At 36.7% G+C, this 15702-nt stretch overlaps 1 protein-coding gene across 1 annotated transcript in view; it reads right to left on the bottom strand.

The window, feature by feature from the left end:
• PLXDC2 (plexin domain containing 2) overlaps nucleotides 1–15702 on the bottom strand; it is a 271467-nt gene that overhangs the window by 68009 nt on the left and 187756 nt on the right. The window contains exons 5-6 of the mRNA XM_055805874.1: nucleotides 5707–5829; nucleotides 2711–2829 (exon numbers count right to left, since the gene is read on the bottom strand). Of these exons, the coding sequence (XP_055661849.1) occupies nucleotides 2711–2829; nucleotides 5707–5829 (242 nt within the window). The remainder of the gene's footprint in view (nucleotides 1–2710; nucleotides 2830–5706; nucleotides 5830–15702) is intronic.

Here is a 15702-nt window from a genome sequence, read left to right as displayed (position 1 = left end):
CTGGCAACCTGTCTGCTGCATTTCTTACGTGGTGTTTCAACTTGGAAACTTTCAATGCCAATGAAATTAGGACCTCACAGATTTGCCATACATCACTGTCATTTTTGATGAACTGTGATGCTAAAATGAAATGACACCAAAAAGATGGTAGAAATCTTCTTGTGCAACTTTAACGCATGCTAGTGAGCACTCACACAAGTAATCTTACTGGAGTTAATTGGGCTCCTGACAACATGACTCACCAGCAAGAGAAATGATTCCAGAAGGGAGGACTTCCTCAGAAAGCAATGGATTCAGCTCTGGAAAGTAAATAAATTCCTAGCCAGACTTATGAGCACTAGAGTCAACTTCAAATTTACAAGTGTCGGTTTTTCTTTTCAGACAACTTGTGTCAGATCAGTGATTGGAAGTTTTATTCAATTTTCCTCATTTAGGTGACAAGATAAGGTACTTTTAATGGAAATAAAGTTGTCAATAAAGAGCGTAGTCTTCTGGAAATCTCAGTCTCCAAATCCATTCCCCAAGTAATTCTCAATGGAATACACTAATCGTAACATTCTAAGATTTTATGAAAACCTTTTGTATGTAACATGTAAGCATGTTACTACTACGACTTTAAAAAGTCTTTTTCCTTAACTATGTGTTCTAAAGTGATGTTTGGTAATTCCGTTCAGGACAATAAGTCATGACAGGGCATTTCAAAGATTCAGCAGAGGAAAAAATGTAAATTATCCTGTTTGTAAATTCCAGTTCTTTCTTCTCAGGATTAATGAAAAGAACATTAATAACTCCTCACCACAAAAGCACTGTCGTTCTGGAGGAAGCTTCTAGTAGTGCAGTGACAGCAAGTAGCCTACACCACTGTAGCAGAAAAATTGTTTATCCAGAGGTTAAATTACATACTTGCATGCAATTCTAGGGAAACACATGTGATTGATGATGTGGTCCATTTCCTCCTGTCTCCCTAAATGAATAGAAGTTTTCCACTGCCCGGCACCGTGCATCATTGTTTACATTTATACAAAATGAACACAAGATACAATCAATTTAGAGCAACTTCTATCACCCATATTAGCTTCATTCTGCACAGGGCTGGGCAGTAACAAACAGGGCAGAGCGTCTCATAATCAAGAACAGCAGTGTCCTGAAAATGTCACCATTTTAATGTCAGAGTGCATATATAGTTCTTGTCTTAAAATTACAAATTAAAATTAAACTTATCTTAAAATTACAAATCTAAGTAGTGTCCCTCTCCACTTTTCTGGGTCTTGAAAGCAGAAACTTTTCTGCAGTCTTTAAAAAGGTTTCAACAACAAGAGATAAAGCTTTGGTGCACACTCCTTTGATCACACACAGGCTCTACTGTGCTAAGCAGAGTAAAGCTTTCATGAAGCTGGAGTTGAAATGCAAATACACTGCATTTCCATAGATGAAGTCTACTAGCCTGTACATAACATTATGTATATGTATATATGAACATATATGTATATATAACATATATGAAATAGCCTAAGCAGACTCTGCATCAGCATGTCTTTTGTAAGACAAGGAAAGCCAGGTATGTGGGCATACGAGAAGTTTCTTGTGTCTACAAAACTAATCCAGTAAGGGTGTCCTGCAGCAATCCTGTTGGCTAAGTGCAGAGACACCTATCTTAGATGAAGATATGACTACTTCTAGTAGAATAACCCAGATCCTCACTAGCTTTCTAATGAAGGAGAGTGGAGTACTATTACTTCTGCTTCATTCAGGAACATGGCTCTAACACAGGCATGGAAACCAAGCCTGGAGCTCATAACTGGTTTATAGCAGAGAGAGAAGAGAACCCATATTTTTGAAAGTCTGGACATTCAGTTGCATCACTGATTACATTTTTTAATATAAGGATGGTAACAGAGAGACTTACATCTTGAAGAGAAAGTCATACTTGGCATGCTAAACTGAGATTAAAATAATCCAAAAAAAGAAAGAAATTGGTCTTTGTCCCTAAAGATTTGAGCTTTTCTACCTTCTGATTCTCATTTGCATGAAATTCAACTGGAGCTATAGCCTCCAGGATATAGCCTCCAGGACCTTAACAAGAATAAAAGCAGATCACCTCAAGTAACAACTTAAATTCTGAAACACTCAGAGAATGCAGAAGAGTCCAACCAAGACAACAATGTATTGTTGCTATGAAGGCAAACCAAATGGCCTCAGTCTAACCAGTGTCATCACCAAACAGATGGAAAACCTCACAGAGCTAGAGACACAAACCAGTTATTTCTTATTTGAAATATATGAACTTTGAAACATGTCAATTGCTAAGAAATGATAGCTGCAGGAGAAAGGTGACCTCAATACAAACCACTGATTCCAGAGTACTTTCAAAGACACCCAAATTAAGTGAACTAATTGAGCAAACTGGGCCCTACCTTTCAAAACCCAAGAGGAATTTACTAAACAATCAACTCTTACAATCACTCAAAAAAGGCCAGCTGAAATCCAGGAGTTGCACATCTGAGATGTGTTGATGGTTTTCAAGACCATCACATGAACATCACTTTTATATATATCACATTTTCAGCAAAATGGTGATCTTATAAGCAATATAATGATCTTATGTATCTGAACTTCCAAATACGCTCCCCACCCAAAAAAATGCAGGGAAATTCCTGGCAGGTATAAAGTAATTTTTCTACTTAAATGACAATTTTCAGACCCAACTTACTTCTTTGTAGCCGAAAATGATACGCCCATCACTGAGAAGGGTAGCCTGAAAAGTGAAACTGCCCAGGTTGTAATTATCCTGCAGATGTACATGGTCCCACTGGACAACTAGTGCTGTGCCTGTGAACCCCAGAGTGGGGGCAGAGAGGCAAAGGGAAGAAAAAAATGTGAGAAAAATATTAACTGACTGTAGGAAAAGTACTTAACTGCAGTTATGTGAAACAAGAACAGTGATTTGTCTCTTTCAGCAACTTTCAGCCCAACATCTCGAAATGCCAAATGTATTACAAACACAAGCTGCAACTGAAATCCTCTTAAAGGCAGACACCACAGTGCCACAAAAAACTATCTCAACTACTCACAGAAAAGTCTGCTAAAGTAAGAGTGGCCAAGTAACTTGTTTGGAATTGCACAAGGAGTAAATAATCACTAAAGGGAGGATCCAACACTCAGAGTTCAGGTGTGCTGCCACAACCACTGCTCTGCAGAGGCTTTTTACACTATATATATATGCCCTGATGACTTTGAAATGTGAAGTGCTAATAGCATTGCCTGTTTAGTAAAAGTTATTATTTGAAGAATTCAGATGCTTCCATTAACTTTGCATTAATATAAATAGCATTTTTTTTCTGCAAGGTGCAAGCCCTTGCTGAGGTTCTGCAAGTTGAAAAATATTAGGTGTTGGCAATAAATAAATGTAGTTTAAATTAAAACCACTAAGAGTTTACAGATGGGGTAAATACTGAGTCAGGTGTGCAGGGATTTAGTTGCAAGTGGCTTGTTAATATTCATGGGAGTTCTCTGGCTGAATATCCACTTACCACACTGAAAATGTACCCCAAGCAACTTGCATACTCTGTGAGCATGTTTTACAGATGTTGAGGGTTATATTCAAGCAGCTTGGCTAAAAGAAACTTATCACCAAAACCATGTTTATTGAAAATTACTTTTTTGTCTTTATATGCCTTCCTCAACATACTTCTCTTCGGCACTAATAGGAGCACTTATGTGCTTTGATTCACACCACTTTAATTTCATTTCTTCCTAGAATGCTCAAGGTAGGTCAGTATGCACCCAGCTCAATTTATTTTTCATATATCCTTGAAACATCTTTTGTAACAGATCTTCTGTGCTGTAATTTTCATGAACACAACTTGGTAGGGGATGTCATGAAACTATAAGCATGCAAATTTTTGGTGCACTAAGTTCACCACATTATTGCCCCATGTGTCTTTCATAAGTATAGTACATGCTCATTAATTGTGCGCACAGTGCACACAGTGCATTTTTCCTTCTGTGACCACATTCATTAGCTTTTCTGAATATTTTATTGTATTAAATTTCATTTTAAATTAATTAAAGGGACTTCTAAAAATTATTGGAGCAAAAATAGCCAGAGATTCTAGTCAGTCTTTGAGTACCTCAGATCTATGTGCATCTCAGAATCCCAAGCTTAAGTGGAAGTCAGGTGCCTCCAAAACAATCTTCTCGTTGCCAGGGCCTTTACGTAGATCCATGTGTACTTAAGTTCCTTGTAGTTAGCTGCATGAGTGAGACTTCACGAGTCACCACAATGTGCTCACCCTGCTCTAAAGTGGCAAACTTACCCACAGGGATAAAACATGGATGAATCAGAAATAAGGAGCTGAAGATAAAATTGGCTCAGTTCCTTTTTATTTGGGGTAAGATAGCAAATTCTTTGTCCTAAAGGACATGGGGCCCAAAAGATCATCATGCCTTACACATGAAGAGGGATCCAAAATTTCATAGTACTCAACCTTGTCATGAAAACCATATGCTACGGCCTGATACACCTGATATGAAGACTGAAAGTAAGGAATGCAATGAGAATTAGCAATGCCTTCCCCTGAATCCTCAGATTATTTCAGTAAAGATGGCAAAACTCATGCCGTAATGTCAGATAATTTACAAAATGAAAATAATATTTTTTCCTGTTTTAAAATTCTCCATGCAGGGAGTAAGATTTTCTCATGCAAGCCTATTTTATTGGCTTTTTAACAAATGCGAGCAATGACTAGATTGAAAGGAAAGGTTATGACTAGGTGCAAAGTTTATAGGATACATTTTGGTTGCTGATCTAAAAAATAAAAATTAATACACCTGGTTGGAAATGTGACATATTTTTGAACATGTTCATAATTTGTGCTTAAACTCACTATGAATAAACACACATAGAACAGCACAGCCTTATCCAGGAAGAATGAAAACAACCATAGATCTTATGATACTAAGTCATGATACTAAACTCTAAGTTTTAAATTCAGAACAGATAGTCACTGCCATTGTATTTGATCACTAAAGGCCCTAGGTAAGGCACCAGATGCCTTTTAATCACATAGGTTACATTTTCAAAATACTGATTACAGCTGACTTCATGAGACAAATATCCACACATTCAAGGCCTTTGAAATATCTCTGAGAGCTTCAAGTATAACACTACAGTTTGCCTTTTACCCTTTCAGTCTTTTATAAAAGGAACTGTTGAGAATTCATGGTGTAGATGAATGTATTTGATTCCAGTCGTGGGACTCCATGCACACTTAGTCATCAACAGGTCTATTAACCTTATACCTGCCCTGCTTCTGTGTATTCCTGCTATTGCATCCCACAAACACTATTTTCAATTTAGCTAGTGGGTGGTTGGTATTTACGATATGTATTTTGAAGTAACAGGAACTTGCACTTTTATACAAGGCAGATTTTTCCTTTTAAAAGTGATAAAATACATTATTAGTTTATGTACTTCAACATCCAGAATATATCTGTCCAATTAGGAAAAAGCATTCATGACTCCTTAACTGTGTACTAAGTTAAGAACCGTTTATGGATATCTAGCCACATGCTTTATACAGCCTGTGAGTTAAAAAAGATAACAAAAAAGGTTTTTTAAAAAATCTTCATTCTTCCTTAAAAAATAGGAAAATATGAAGAGTGAAGGGACACAGACACGTTAATTTATGAAGGACTACTACATACCATTATCAAAGTATCTGACTGTTGAATTTCTTGACACACTGGGGTCAAAATTTGCCATTAAGGGTGCAATATATTGTGTAGCTGTTAGCATTCGATGGACAACTTCTCCAGTATATATGAAACCTACAATAAAATAAAAAAATAAAAAAAAGAGTCCATTTTAGTAACTTCTGAAAAGATTTAATAGAATGGCAGGTTGAACTAGGCATTGCCAGAGCATTATAGGGTCATATGAGAGAAATTAATCCCACCACAAATTTTATAATAAATTAAGTAAAAGCTAAAATTTCAGGAAAAAGTCCATGATGGCTGCCAGAATAACAAAATCCAAGATAAACAATGGAACAATTAGTTCAAGCAGCAAGTTTTTATACAGAAATAAAACCAGAGCAAACTCAAGGAAGAATAACTCCACTTACGGACAAAACGCAGCTATGTGGCATTACCAAAATAAGCCATTTACCACCATGCATATTCTATAGTGTTTTCTATTCCTCCCAAAACCCAGCAATATGCTTTGCTTTTGCAAGTTGTTACCTCTCCAAAAATTAGACTAATCCTTTTTCATATTTTCAGAGACACAGAGTAAGAGACTTTCAGACAAGAAGAGGTGACAATCTTTTTCAAAAAAAAAAAAAAAAAGTTAGATGCAGAGTGGAGCAGATAGGATTTTTTCATAATTATAAGCCACGCAGCATTTCTGCTACATTCTCTGCAGTGTCAGGTCTCACTAGTTTATCCTATTCAGGCATAAATCCACAATACTCCTCAGATCAATAGTGGGCTTCTTCCATCAGAAATGCTCACCCAAAACCTCTTACTGGTTTGGAACTGGAGTTCTTCCTTCAAGGAAGAACAGACATCTACAGTGAATACAGTAATGTTGCAGTTTTCTTCGAAGCAATACTTTGTGTATTTTAATAGCAGGAAGCCCTATAATTTTAAAGAATAAATGGTCTACAAATAAACCTTTATTTTTTAGGTTTGCCAACTCCACTTCAACTGATAATGGGACTAAGTTCTTTAGATGCCCCAACCTGAAGATCAACTTAAAAACTCCCATCGCCCCAGAGCGAATCTTTTGTTAATTTTTATTTTAGCCTTTGCCTTGCTGGTCAAAAATGACAAAGCTGATTTGAACTATAGGTAGATCTTCAAAACTGAGGCATGCATATTACCTTTCCTCTTAAAGTGTTTACCAGATGGTGTCTTATGCTGAAGTGTTTGCTTTTTCTCCTTTCGTTGATTTAATGAAGTATATTCCAACAGCAAACACACCAATAACAAGAATATTAGAGCTGGCTGAAAATTTTCTAACAGAAAAAATACTATTTGGAAGATGTCTCACAGAGTTTCAGTTCCTTACTGGCATATGATAGTATCCACTGCAACAGTATTGATGCTTGTTTGTGTTTTCTTTTCCTTCAGTCATATTGAGAGGCTTTCTTCCTCCACAACCACTTTTACTGTCAAGCCCACAAGGTCATTTCTTTTCACACTTAACATCACCGCAATACAACACATGATGAAGAAGCTTATAAGTCTATCCCCAAAACACAACTGTGAAATTCTAGAACGGAAGACAAAGTTGAACTGGAATTACCCTTAAGGTAGAAACACCATTTTCCAGCCAACTCCAGTTAATATACAATACTAAAAAAACTATTAGTGTGCAACCACACTTTCTTAACAACAGTATCTCCACCCTAACCACTGTGAGCTGAGAAAGGTTTGTTAAAAGGCTTGTTTGATATGATATAGGAAATCTCCGAAAGCAAGAAAAAATAACAAGTTTCTGAAGCATTTTAATCATACTTCTACTCCTGTCCACTCCTGAAACATGTTGGTAAATACTTGCTAACTGTTCATGGAACTAGTTCTACAAGTCATAAGATGCTATAAACAAACAAACAAAAAAGGTGGTTCTTTGGAAATGTTTTCTTGCATGGCTAAGAGCAATTAAGACCAAGTACAATCAAGTCAACTCAAGTGGAGGTGATAAGAGACCTCAGCCAGGTGTGGAGAAAATACAACAAAAGATTCAGTTGGAAACACTTGGCATTGACAAAAGGGTGAGCTAGAAACCTAGCTGCTTTTGCTTCATTTAAAACACACCTATGTATTCAAATGATACAGTATTTTAATATCTGGACATCTCCAACTACTAAATTAATTCCTAGGACTAAACTACAACTGTCTTGTTTTTCTGAGGGAGAGAGATTCTTTCAGTTAATATCGAAATACCTTTGCTAATTGATAGGGAGAGAGAAACACCAATTAAAAAAAATGTGCCCACACAAATTTACAAGTCATGTATAAACCTGAACTTTCAGAATATACAACGGTGGCTGTAATTCTACTCTATTAGTCATCATTTTAGGATAGCAAACAATTCTGCCAAAGCATAGTCCCTGAAATGCATTTTCATTATTTCTTATTTATTGCTGTCTGCTTCTAAAATATCGTCTTCAAAAGTATTCTCTTTTGCTTATTTACACATTTTAAATATGTTTAATTTCATAGAATATTTGTGCTGATTATTATCCCTGTGGTCACTTGCACACATATTTTAAAACAATCTTGGGTAGGTCTGTAAACTTGAAAACATTCCTCAAAAATATCTTTAAGATAATACAAGCAAAACCTTTGAATCCATGTTCATATATTACAATTAGCCTTAATACTTCAGTACTTATTCATCCTTTGCACAACGGTCCTATCCTTACACAGTTTCCCTTTCATGCTTTCATCCCATTTACAGTATAAATGTCACCATTATAACTAATAATGAGGCAGATACAATAGGAGAAGAAAGGACTTAATTGTGCTGGAACACATAACTGAGTAAACCAGCCCAGGTAATTAGTATCCACAGAGCGTATTTCCAAGTGTTTGCCGGATGCAGCTTTACTTTAGACAAAAATGGAAAGCAGGAGGTGGATGATAGCTGGGAAGCAGGCAGGCCTTGCATGAAGATCATTCTAATGAGAACTCCAGTCATGCTTTGGAACAACTTGAAAAGAAACACAAAGTCATTTCAAATCATCCCAGAGATTCAAAAGCTGAAGCCACCGTTGAGCATGGGCATTTTATCATTTCCACTACAACTTAAAAAAAGCAGCAAATGTAAAATTAACTTATTTCTGAATGGAATTCTGCAGAAAATTGGCTTATACTATCTGTGACCTAATTTTCTGACAGTGGTAAATGCTCATGGTTGATTCTTTTAGTCAAGGAAGAATTTTTCAGACCTGCAATTTCCTGAACCACTTAATCTCTCCTTTGTGGGAGGGGTTGGTAGAGCTCTTCTTTACTATACCTGGAAGCACAATATGCTCCTAAATACTGGAAATAAGACATACAGGAAAGAGTGCTCAGCATTTTGTAAGTTTTATGTGTATATATAAAGTTAACTAAAACTAAGGATGATCTAATGTTAAAGCCACTTATAAATCAAGGAGGGTATACTCTTAGCCCTCATAGTGTACAAATGCACACTCACACAGAGGAGAAAACCATATATAAACCATGTATATATACACACATATATGTGTATACATATAAAAAAAATCTTAAATATGAAAGCACATATCCACTTGTTCTGAAGAATTTGAACGCTTGATTGAATGGTGGGTAAGTTCCATCAAAGCTCCATGAATCAAGTCTAGTTATCAGGTGTTTTTGCCACCATGGTACGAGTTGGCTCACGTACCTTTTGTACAGCAGCATTCCTGTTTCAGGTACAGACATCAATATTATTTTTATGATCTAAAAGCCTCATGTGTTTTAAAGGTAACTTAACTGCTCCCCTTCCACATTGGTTAACATTATCTGAAGCGTGTCAGGGAGTCCCCAGAGAAGGCTTTTTCTGCTATACAATGTGCCTGAAGGTGTTGACTCAGGGAAGCAAAATATGCATGACATACATTTTTCTTGAGATAGCTTACTTAATTCCAGATCAGAGAAGTGAAAAGATGATACTTGGAATTTAAGACCAAAAGAAAAAGCATGCATTGAAAAAACTCCAAACCAACGGAGGGCTACAAGAACCTGGAGCTCAAAACAACAAACAAATCTAACCATCTCATAGAAAATACTAAATGTAGAAAGAAATAAGACTTGGGGGGGAAAAAATTGTTCATTTTCTTATCAGGCAGCTAATGTTAAGTAAAACCATATGTTAAAACCCTTAGTAATACAACAAGCTGCAGTTATTTAGCTGAAAAGGAACTGCCTGCCAGGAGCAGCTGAACAATGAAAGGTTTTGCATGAGAGAGATTGTCACTGGGCAAAGGCAGAGCTGCCATTTGAGCGCACAGTTCAGTGTGGGTTTACTCAAGTGCCTTTGCAGCATATAAACTAGAGGGGAAATAGCAGAGCAGCTTCTGAAAAATGGAACCAGAGGAAAGTGGTTTTCCTAAGAGGATAGGCTCCAACCCAGGTCACCCAAGGGAAAGCCTTGATTTCAGCTTGTATATTCATGTATGCAACAAGCTTTGCAGAGATGTAACAACACACTCTCACGCATACCCTGAAATGTCTTGTGGCATAGCAGAATCATCCTTTCATTTCTCCCTCTTCATTTTCTCACTTAAGCAGGGTGAGAGTACATGACTTCTGCTGCTCATTTTCCCCCAGAACACTGAAAACACTTTGTGCAGCCGAGAGAGAAAACGGTAGAGGAACTGGCAGGAGCTTCCTGACTCTTTGACTGCTTCTTTTTTGGTGTCAGCATAATCAAAGCATCTGAGAGGATCTGCCTGGGGGCATTTTGTGGTATCTCATATGACCTCAAAGCTAACCCAACACATAGCAGTGCTTCTACTGTCCTTACCATCTCAGACCCAGTGCACTGCCCATTTTTGTTAGAAATCAGAATCAGCACAAGTACAGTACTGTACATAAGATTTACCACAATTTTCACAACTTCACCCCCAACCTAGCAATTATATATTGTTGAAAGACTAACATAAAATGGGATGTTATCTATCTCATCTGAGGATCTACTTCCCTAACCCCAATGAAGAACACAGTAGGAGAGAAACAATAAGAGACTCTACCTTGGACTTGTTTAAAAAATGGCCCATAACCAGCTGTGGGGCTAAAGAAGTGTTTAATACCTGGGTTCTGTCAAGCAGAGTTGGCCATCATCAACCAAGACAAACATAAGCTGCTTGCAACTTAATGGGGGGTAAAGAAACCTCAAACCCTAAAATTTATTCATATGCTATCTTGATGTCTCCAGTTGCCAGAGATACTGTCTTGCCAAAGAAAAGATTTGGAAAGTGGATCAAAAACTCTTCTTCTGAGTTCTCCAATTCACTGACATTGGTGATGCAAAAAGATGCATTCATTCCTCTTGTTAAATTACTAGTTAACAGAACAGTAGGAAAAATAGACCAGAGATAGGGACTGAGAAGCAAGACATGACAGTTTATATAAATATCCTGTAGACTGAGGTTCTAGCAGTAATTTCAAAATTTAAAATGGTTCTTAGACTTGGCACATTCTGAGCCAAATACTATTGTATTTAATTCTAACCATCAAAATCTCAGCACATCTTCATGAGATGAACCTTAAAGACCATTTCAGCAATTTCTCGATATTTCTGTTTGTAAATAGAAAGCTGCAAATGAACTAAATAGGGAACACAAGAGTGTATTTTTGTTGCTCTTTGTAGCTAGGAAGCCCAGACTGAGGTAGTGAAGTAGGAGTTAGAGAAACATATCTGCACTCTCTGTAAAGTTTACTGGAGTATAGCAAAGGCAGGAAGAGAACTGCAGCCTCTGCCCTCAGAGCCGCCGCAGGCTGGGTGCGCTCGGTCTCATGTGCTCCCTTGCTCAGATCACTGCAATACATTGGCCCAGACGTATTAGTGAGCCCAGCCCACAGAAATCCCATCTAGGATCTCTTCTATTTGCCAGTCACATGCTAATATGTACCTACATAAGTAAACCCCCAAACCAAACATCAAACCAATAAAATCTTTCACTATGTGAACAGATAATTCTTTAATGCACTTTTTCCGTAGTAAGATGCTAGAGAACACTGCTATCACTTGGGAAAACTATTGCCTTGCCTTCCTTAAGCACAAGCAAGCCAAATTTCCTCAGCAGGAAGGCCAGAAAATTTTAGGAGTGTTGTTACTTAGGCACATCTAACCATCAGCTGGAGTCAATATAAGATAGAGAACACGAGCATAACTCTAGAAGACATGTATTTGTGTTTTCAGAGTGTCAGATAATTCCATATTGTTCAACCACTGGAAAACACCACCTTTTAAGCAATTGGTTCTCATGCAGTCATTCACTTCTAAAAGATTTTTGTAAAGAAAGCTTTATTAAAAATTAGCAGCTAATAACATCCTGACATCATTTTACTCATTAGCCATTCGAGAAAGTTCATTTCAATTGCAGCACACAAAACAACTTTGCTCTGTTCAAACAAGAGAATAAATTATGTTTTGTGCCACATGTAAATGAGGCTACAGAAACTAGACGCCTCCTATAGAAGTGTATTCCACACACATTAACAACTCTTCCTGCTCATGTCTCTCTTTTTAATAAATCTAATTGTTCTAAGTGGTAGAGAAAGATTCAGCCTTTTTGTTGCAGCTACTCTTCTCTGGGGTAACAAAACATTACTGCTTCAGATGCACCTTCTCATTAGGTTACAAGACATTTGTTTGGACTGACACTATAAACATGTTCTTGAAATAGTTATTACATCAGTTCAATTCCACTCCTTTATTTAATTTACCTTAGTACAATTATAACCAGCGTCGTAGAAATGCATTGAGAATAGGCAGACCAGCTCCCTAACCAATAAAAAGGTATTTGAGCTTTATCAACTGGTAAAATTCTCTCCCTGTCTGTAAAGTTTCCGTATGTTTTTTCCATTTCAAAGTATATTTTCAAAATATTTTTCATCAACTTATGATTGTATCTGATACCTCATTTGGCAAAGCTCAGAGCTCCAAGTTTTCTCTTTGGTTGAAAGCCCAGTAGGATGGTATTCTTTTTAAATTATTTTAATTAGCGCTTGAGAGCAGCTTAAAAATTTTGAGTTGCTTTTATTTTCAGGATGTTTCTTGTTCTCCATCTCGCTGTTTCTGACATACCACTTATTTTCATCTTACATTCTTTTTTTCTCTTCAGCAGTAACTGTAAAAACGTGATTAATCTATTCTCCTTTCTGAAATTAAACTACATAAGGACTCAAAAGACACTTTTACATTAGATCAAAATAATGGCAAGATGTGTCATGGGGGAAATAAAACATATTAGGAATAGTGTTGCTCACATATTTATTTGGTGAAGCTGACAAATATTTGTATAGTTGGATAAAGCATAGCCCACAAAACTCTGCACTTTATATTTTTCAACTATGCTAAAATGTGTTTTCCCTGTGCTTTTCCTGATATTTCTCCACCAACTATTTCATGCTGAAGCACATTCAAGAATATGTTATGTTATTAAGCTTCTAAAATATATCAGAATGCTGAATTCTAGAAACAGATAATGCCATTTACTTTCACATCCTGTCCTATATAGCCATATCAATATTTCTTTGATACTTCACTGAAGTAAGTATTAAGTAACGTCATTTATCCCCAGATGGCTAATTTATTGTTATGTCTGTGGAAGAATGTTATCATTACTGTAATTGCATGAAGATTACAGCATAATTAAACAAAAGGATAACAGCAACTCCAGATCCCTCAGACAATCCATGAAAGTTAAATACCTTAATGGGCTTTCAAGATCAGTATAAAAATGAACCAATCTCTCACTCTGTAATTTTTTTTTTTTTCAGCCTTCTGGGGAATATGAATTAGAGATAGATTATACATATTTTTTGGCTTTTCTTTTGCTTGATTAGATTGAATGCACCAGTCCATTTCTTCTTTCGGCCTAAAAAGTGGGCTATCTGAAAGCTAAACCCCACAAGGCATAAGTATAACACTGTTTCTTAATTGCATAACCTTACAAGGACTTCTTGTGTGTCTGCATGAGAGAAAAAAAGAGAAGCTAACCAGAATCCTCATACTCTTGGCTGTACTCCTGTGTTACTTATGTAGGTATCTAAAAGCCAGAAGATTCGTTTTTCACCATTATTTTTCCTGCTTCTTTGTTAATACTGAAAGCATTATCTGGAAAAACTGAGAACGTGCAATGTATGTCAGTGACTAAATGGCAGGAAGTTTCCCATCTTGCTGTAGCTTCCCTACTTACTCATGGCTGTTGTGAAAAGTGTATGATCTGATGGAATATAACCCATTCTGATGAATACCCTATTCAATTCAGCAAAGGGATTTAGGGGATTATGTATCATGAAACTGTTCTAGTAGAGGTTTTTCTTCTGACATGCCACAAGACATGCCTTGTCAGGAGGCTGTTAGCTATCACACGGAAGAGTATACGAGCAAGACAAGAACTTTTAAGTAAGGACACCGTGATGGACTGCAAACAACCTGCAACTTTAATTGTAACTGAAGTATCTGTTCCCATACTTTAAATGGCTTTAAATTGTGAATGCCCTCAAGTTCAGGAGAAACAAACCCAAAGGTTATTTAGAGTCTAATGACTTGTATCAGTTCCTGTCCGATCAGATGCATACTTCCCCAGGGAAAATTCTTGGACACAGGCATGAAATACAGTATCTACTTGGTGAAATACCACCATGTGATAGCTCCCACGTGCCTCTCAGCTCTGGCCAAACAAAGACCAGCATGGTTCCTAGACTGGCCGGAACCAGAGAGAAGAGATTGGTGGGAGAATTACCTCCCTTGGGCTGAATATTTTAGCAGCTGTGTCACTGCAGTAACCTTGTTGCTGCTAAACCCTGGGATGAGGCTTGAATAGAGCTGCTGGGGGAAAGTCTAATTTTGCAAGTCTGTTTCTGATATAAGTGTGTCTTCTACTGGCTGGGTAAGATATCACTGTGTCTGAACAGCTCTTGTCATGAATTAAATGTTTGGATGGAACTAAGCAAATTAGTCTTTTAATTTTTGAAAACATTAAATAAAAAAAGGTTCATCTTTGCATCAAACTGTTGTAATAGCAATACAGATTTTATTTTCTTTTGCTGCTATGCCTCTTTTCTCCTATACTGCCACAGAGTCTAATAAAATTAACTGTCATAAGCTTTTCTGCTTGCCCTGCTTATTCTCCTCTTCCTTCTAACTTTTAAAGCTAATTCTTAACTGGATAAATCACATGAAATGTGAATCATACTTATCACTTGAATTTCATGAAAAACGAAAGACTTTCAGATTATGATGAAATCATTATTCCCCAAAGTTAAAAAAAAAAAAAATTAAGGAAAAGAATAATAATGCCATCACACTGAGTTGTCATTCTTTTTATAGAAGTTGGCAATAAAAATGTTGCAGAAAAGGAAAGGATTATTTTTTAAATTTTAAAAAGCCTGCTTTAAAATTATGCATAACAGAAAGAAACTTTGCAGAATGTCTGGTTTCTACTGTAGTAAATCAGTGTTATTTCAAATATAACTTTGATATTATTAGGCATTAGATTAATTCCACACCCATTATATAATGCTATATTATATTACTTCTATTAATCTTTCCTAAACTACTGAAGCTAATTCTATGTATGTAATAGTCACATATTTCTATCCATGTAAAACGAGATCTTACAGCATGTCAGGGAAGACCATGAATCATTAGAGAAGTTTCAGAGCAGCCCTTAAACCATGTTTCACGTCTATACATAAAAACTAACACTAAAATACCATGCAATAAGAATTTTTTTATGCTAGAAGGAATTTTCAGAAGGGAATCTAGCGCTGTATTCTTCTACTGCCAACATCCTGCCAGAGCTATATGGTCTCTGGTTCCTTGTTTGCCCACCACGTTTGTGCTGGATACAGAGTTCAGTATGGGTTTGCCACAAGCAGAAGCAGTCAGCAGTGAACATACAGCTCAAAACAAGACAGAAGCTGGTAGATGTTCATGTGCAACTTGGGCTTCAG

The sequence above is a fragment of the Falco peregrinus genome, chromosome 5 (genome assembly GCF_023634155.1).
Source record: "Falco peregrinus isolate bFalPer1 chromosome 5, bFalPer1.pri, whole genome shotgun sequence".
NCBI classification, from domain to species: domain Eukaryota; kingdom Metazoa; phylum Chordata; class Aves; order Falconiformes; family Falconidae; genus Falco; species Falco peregrinus.
The sequence above is the reverse complement of the archived record's forward strand: the minus strand, read 5'-3'. Positions and strand labels throughout refer to the sequence as shown.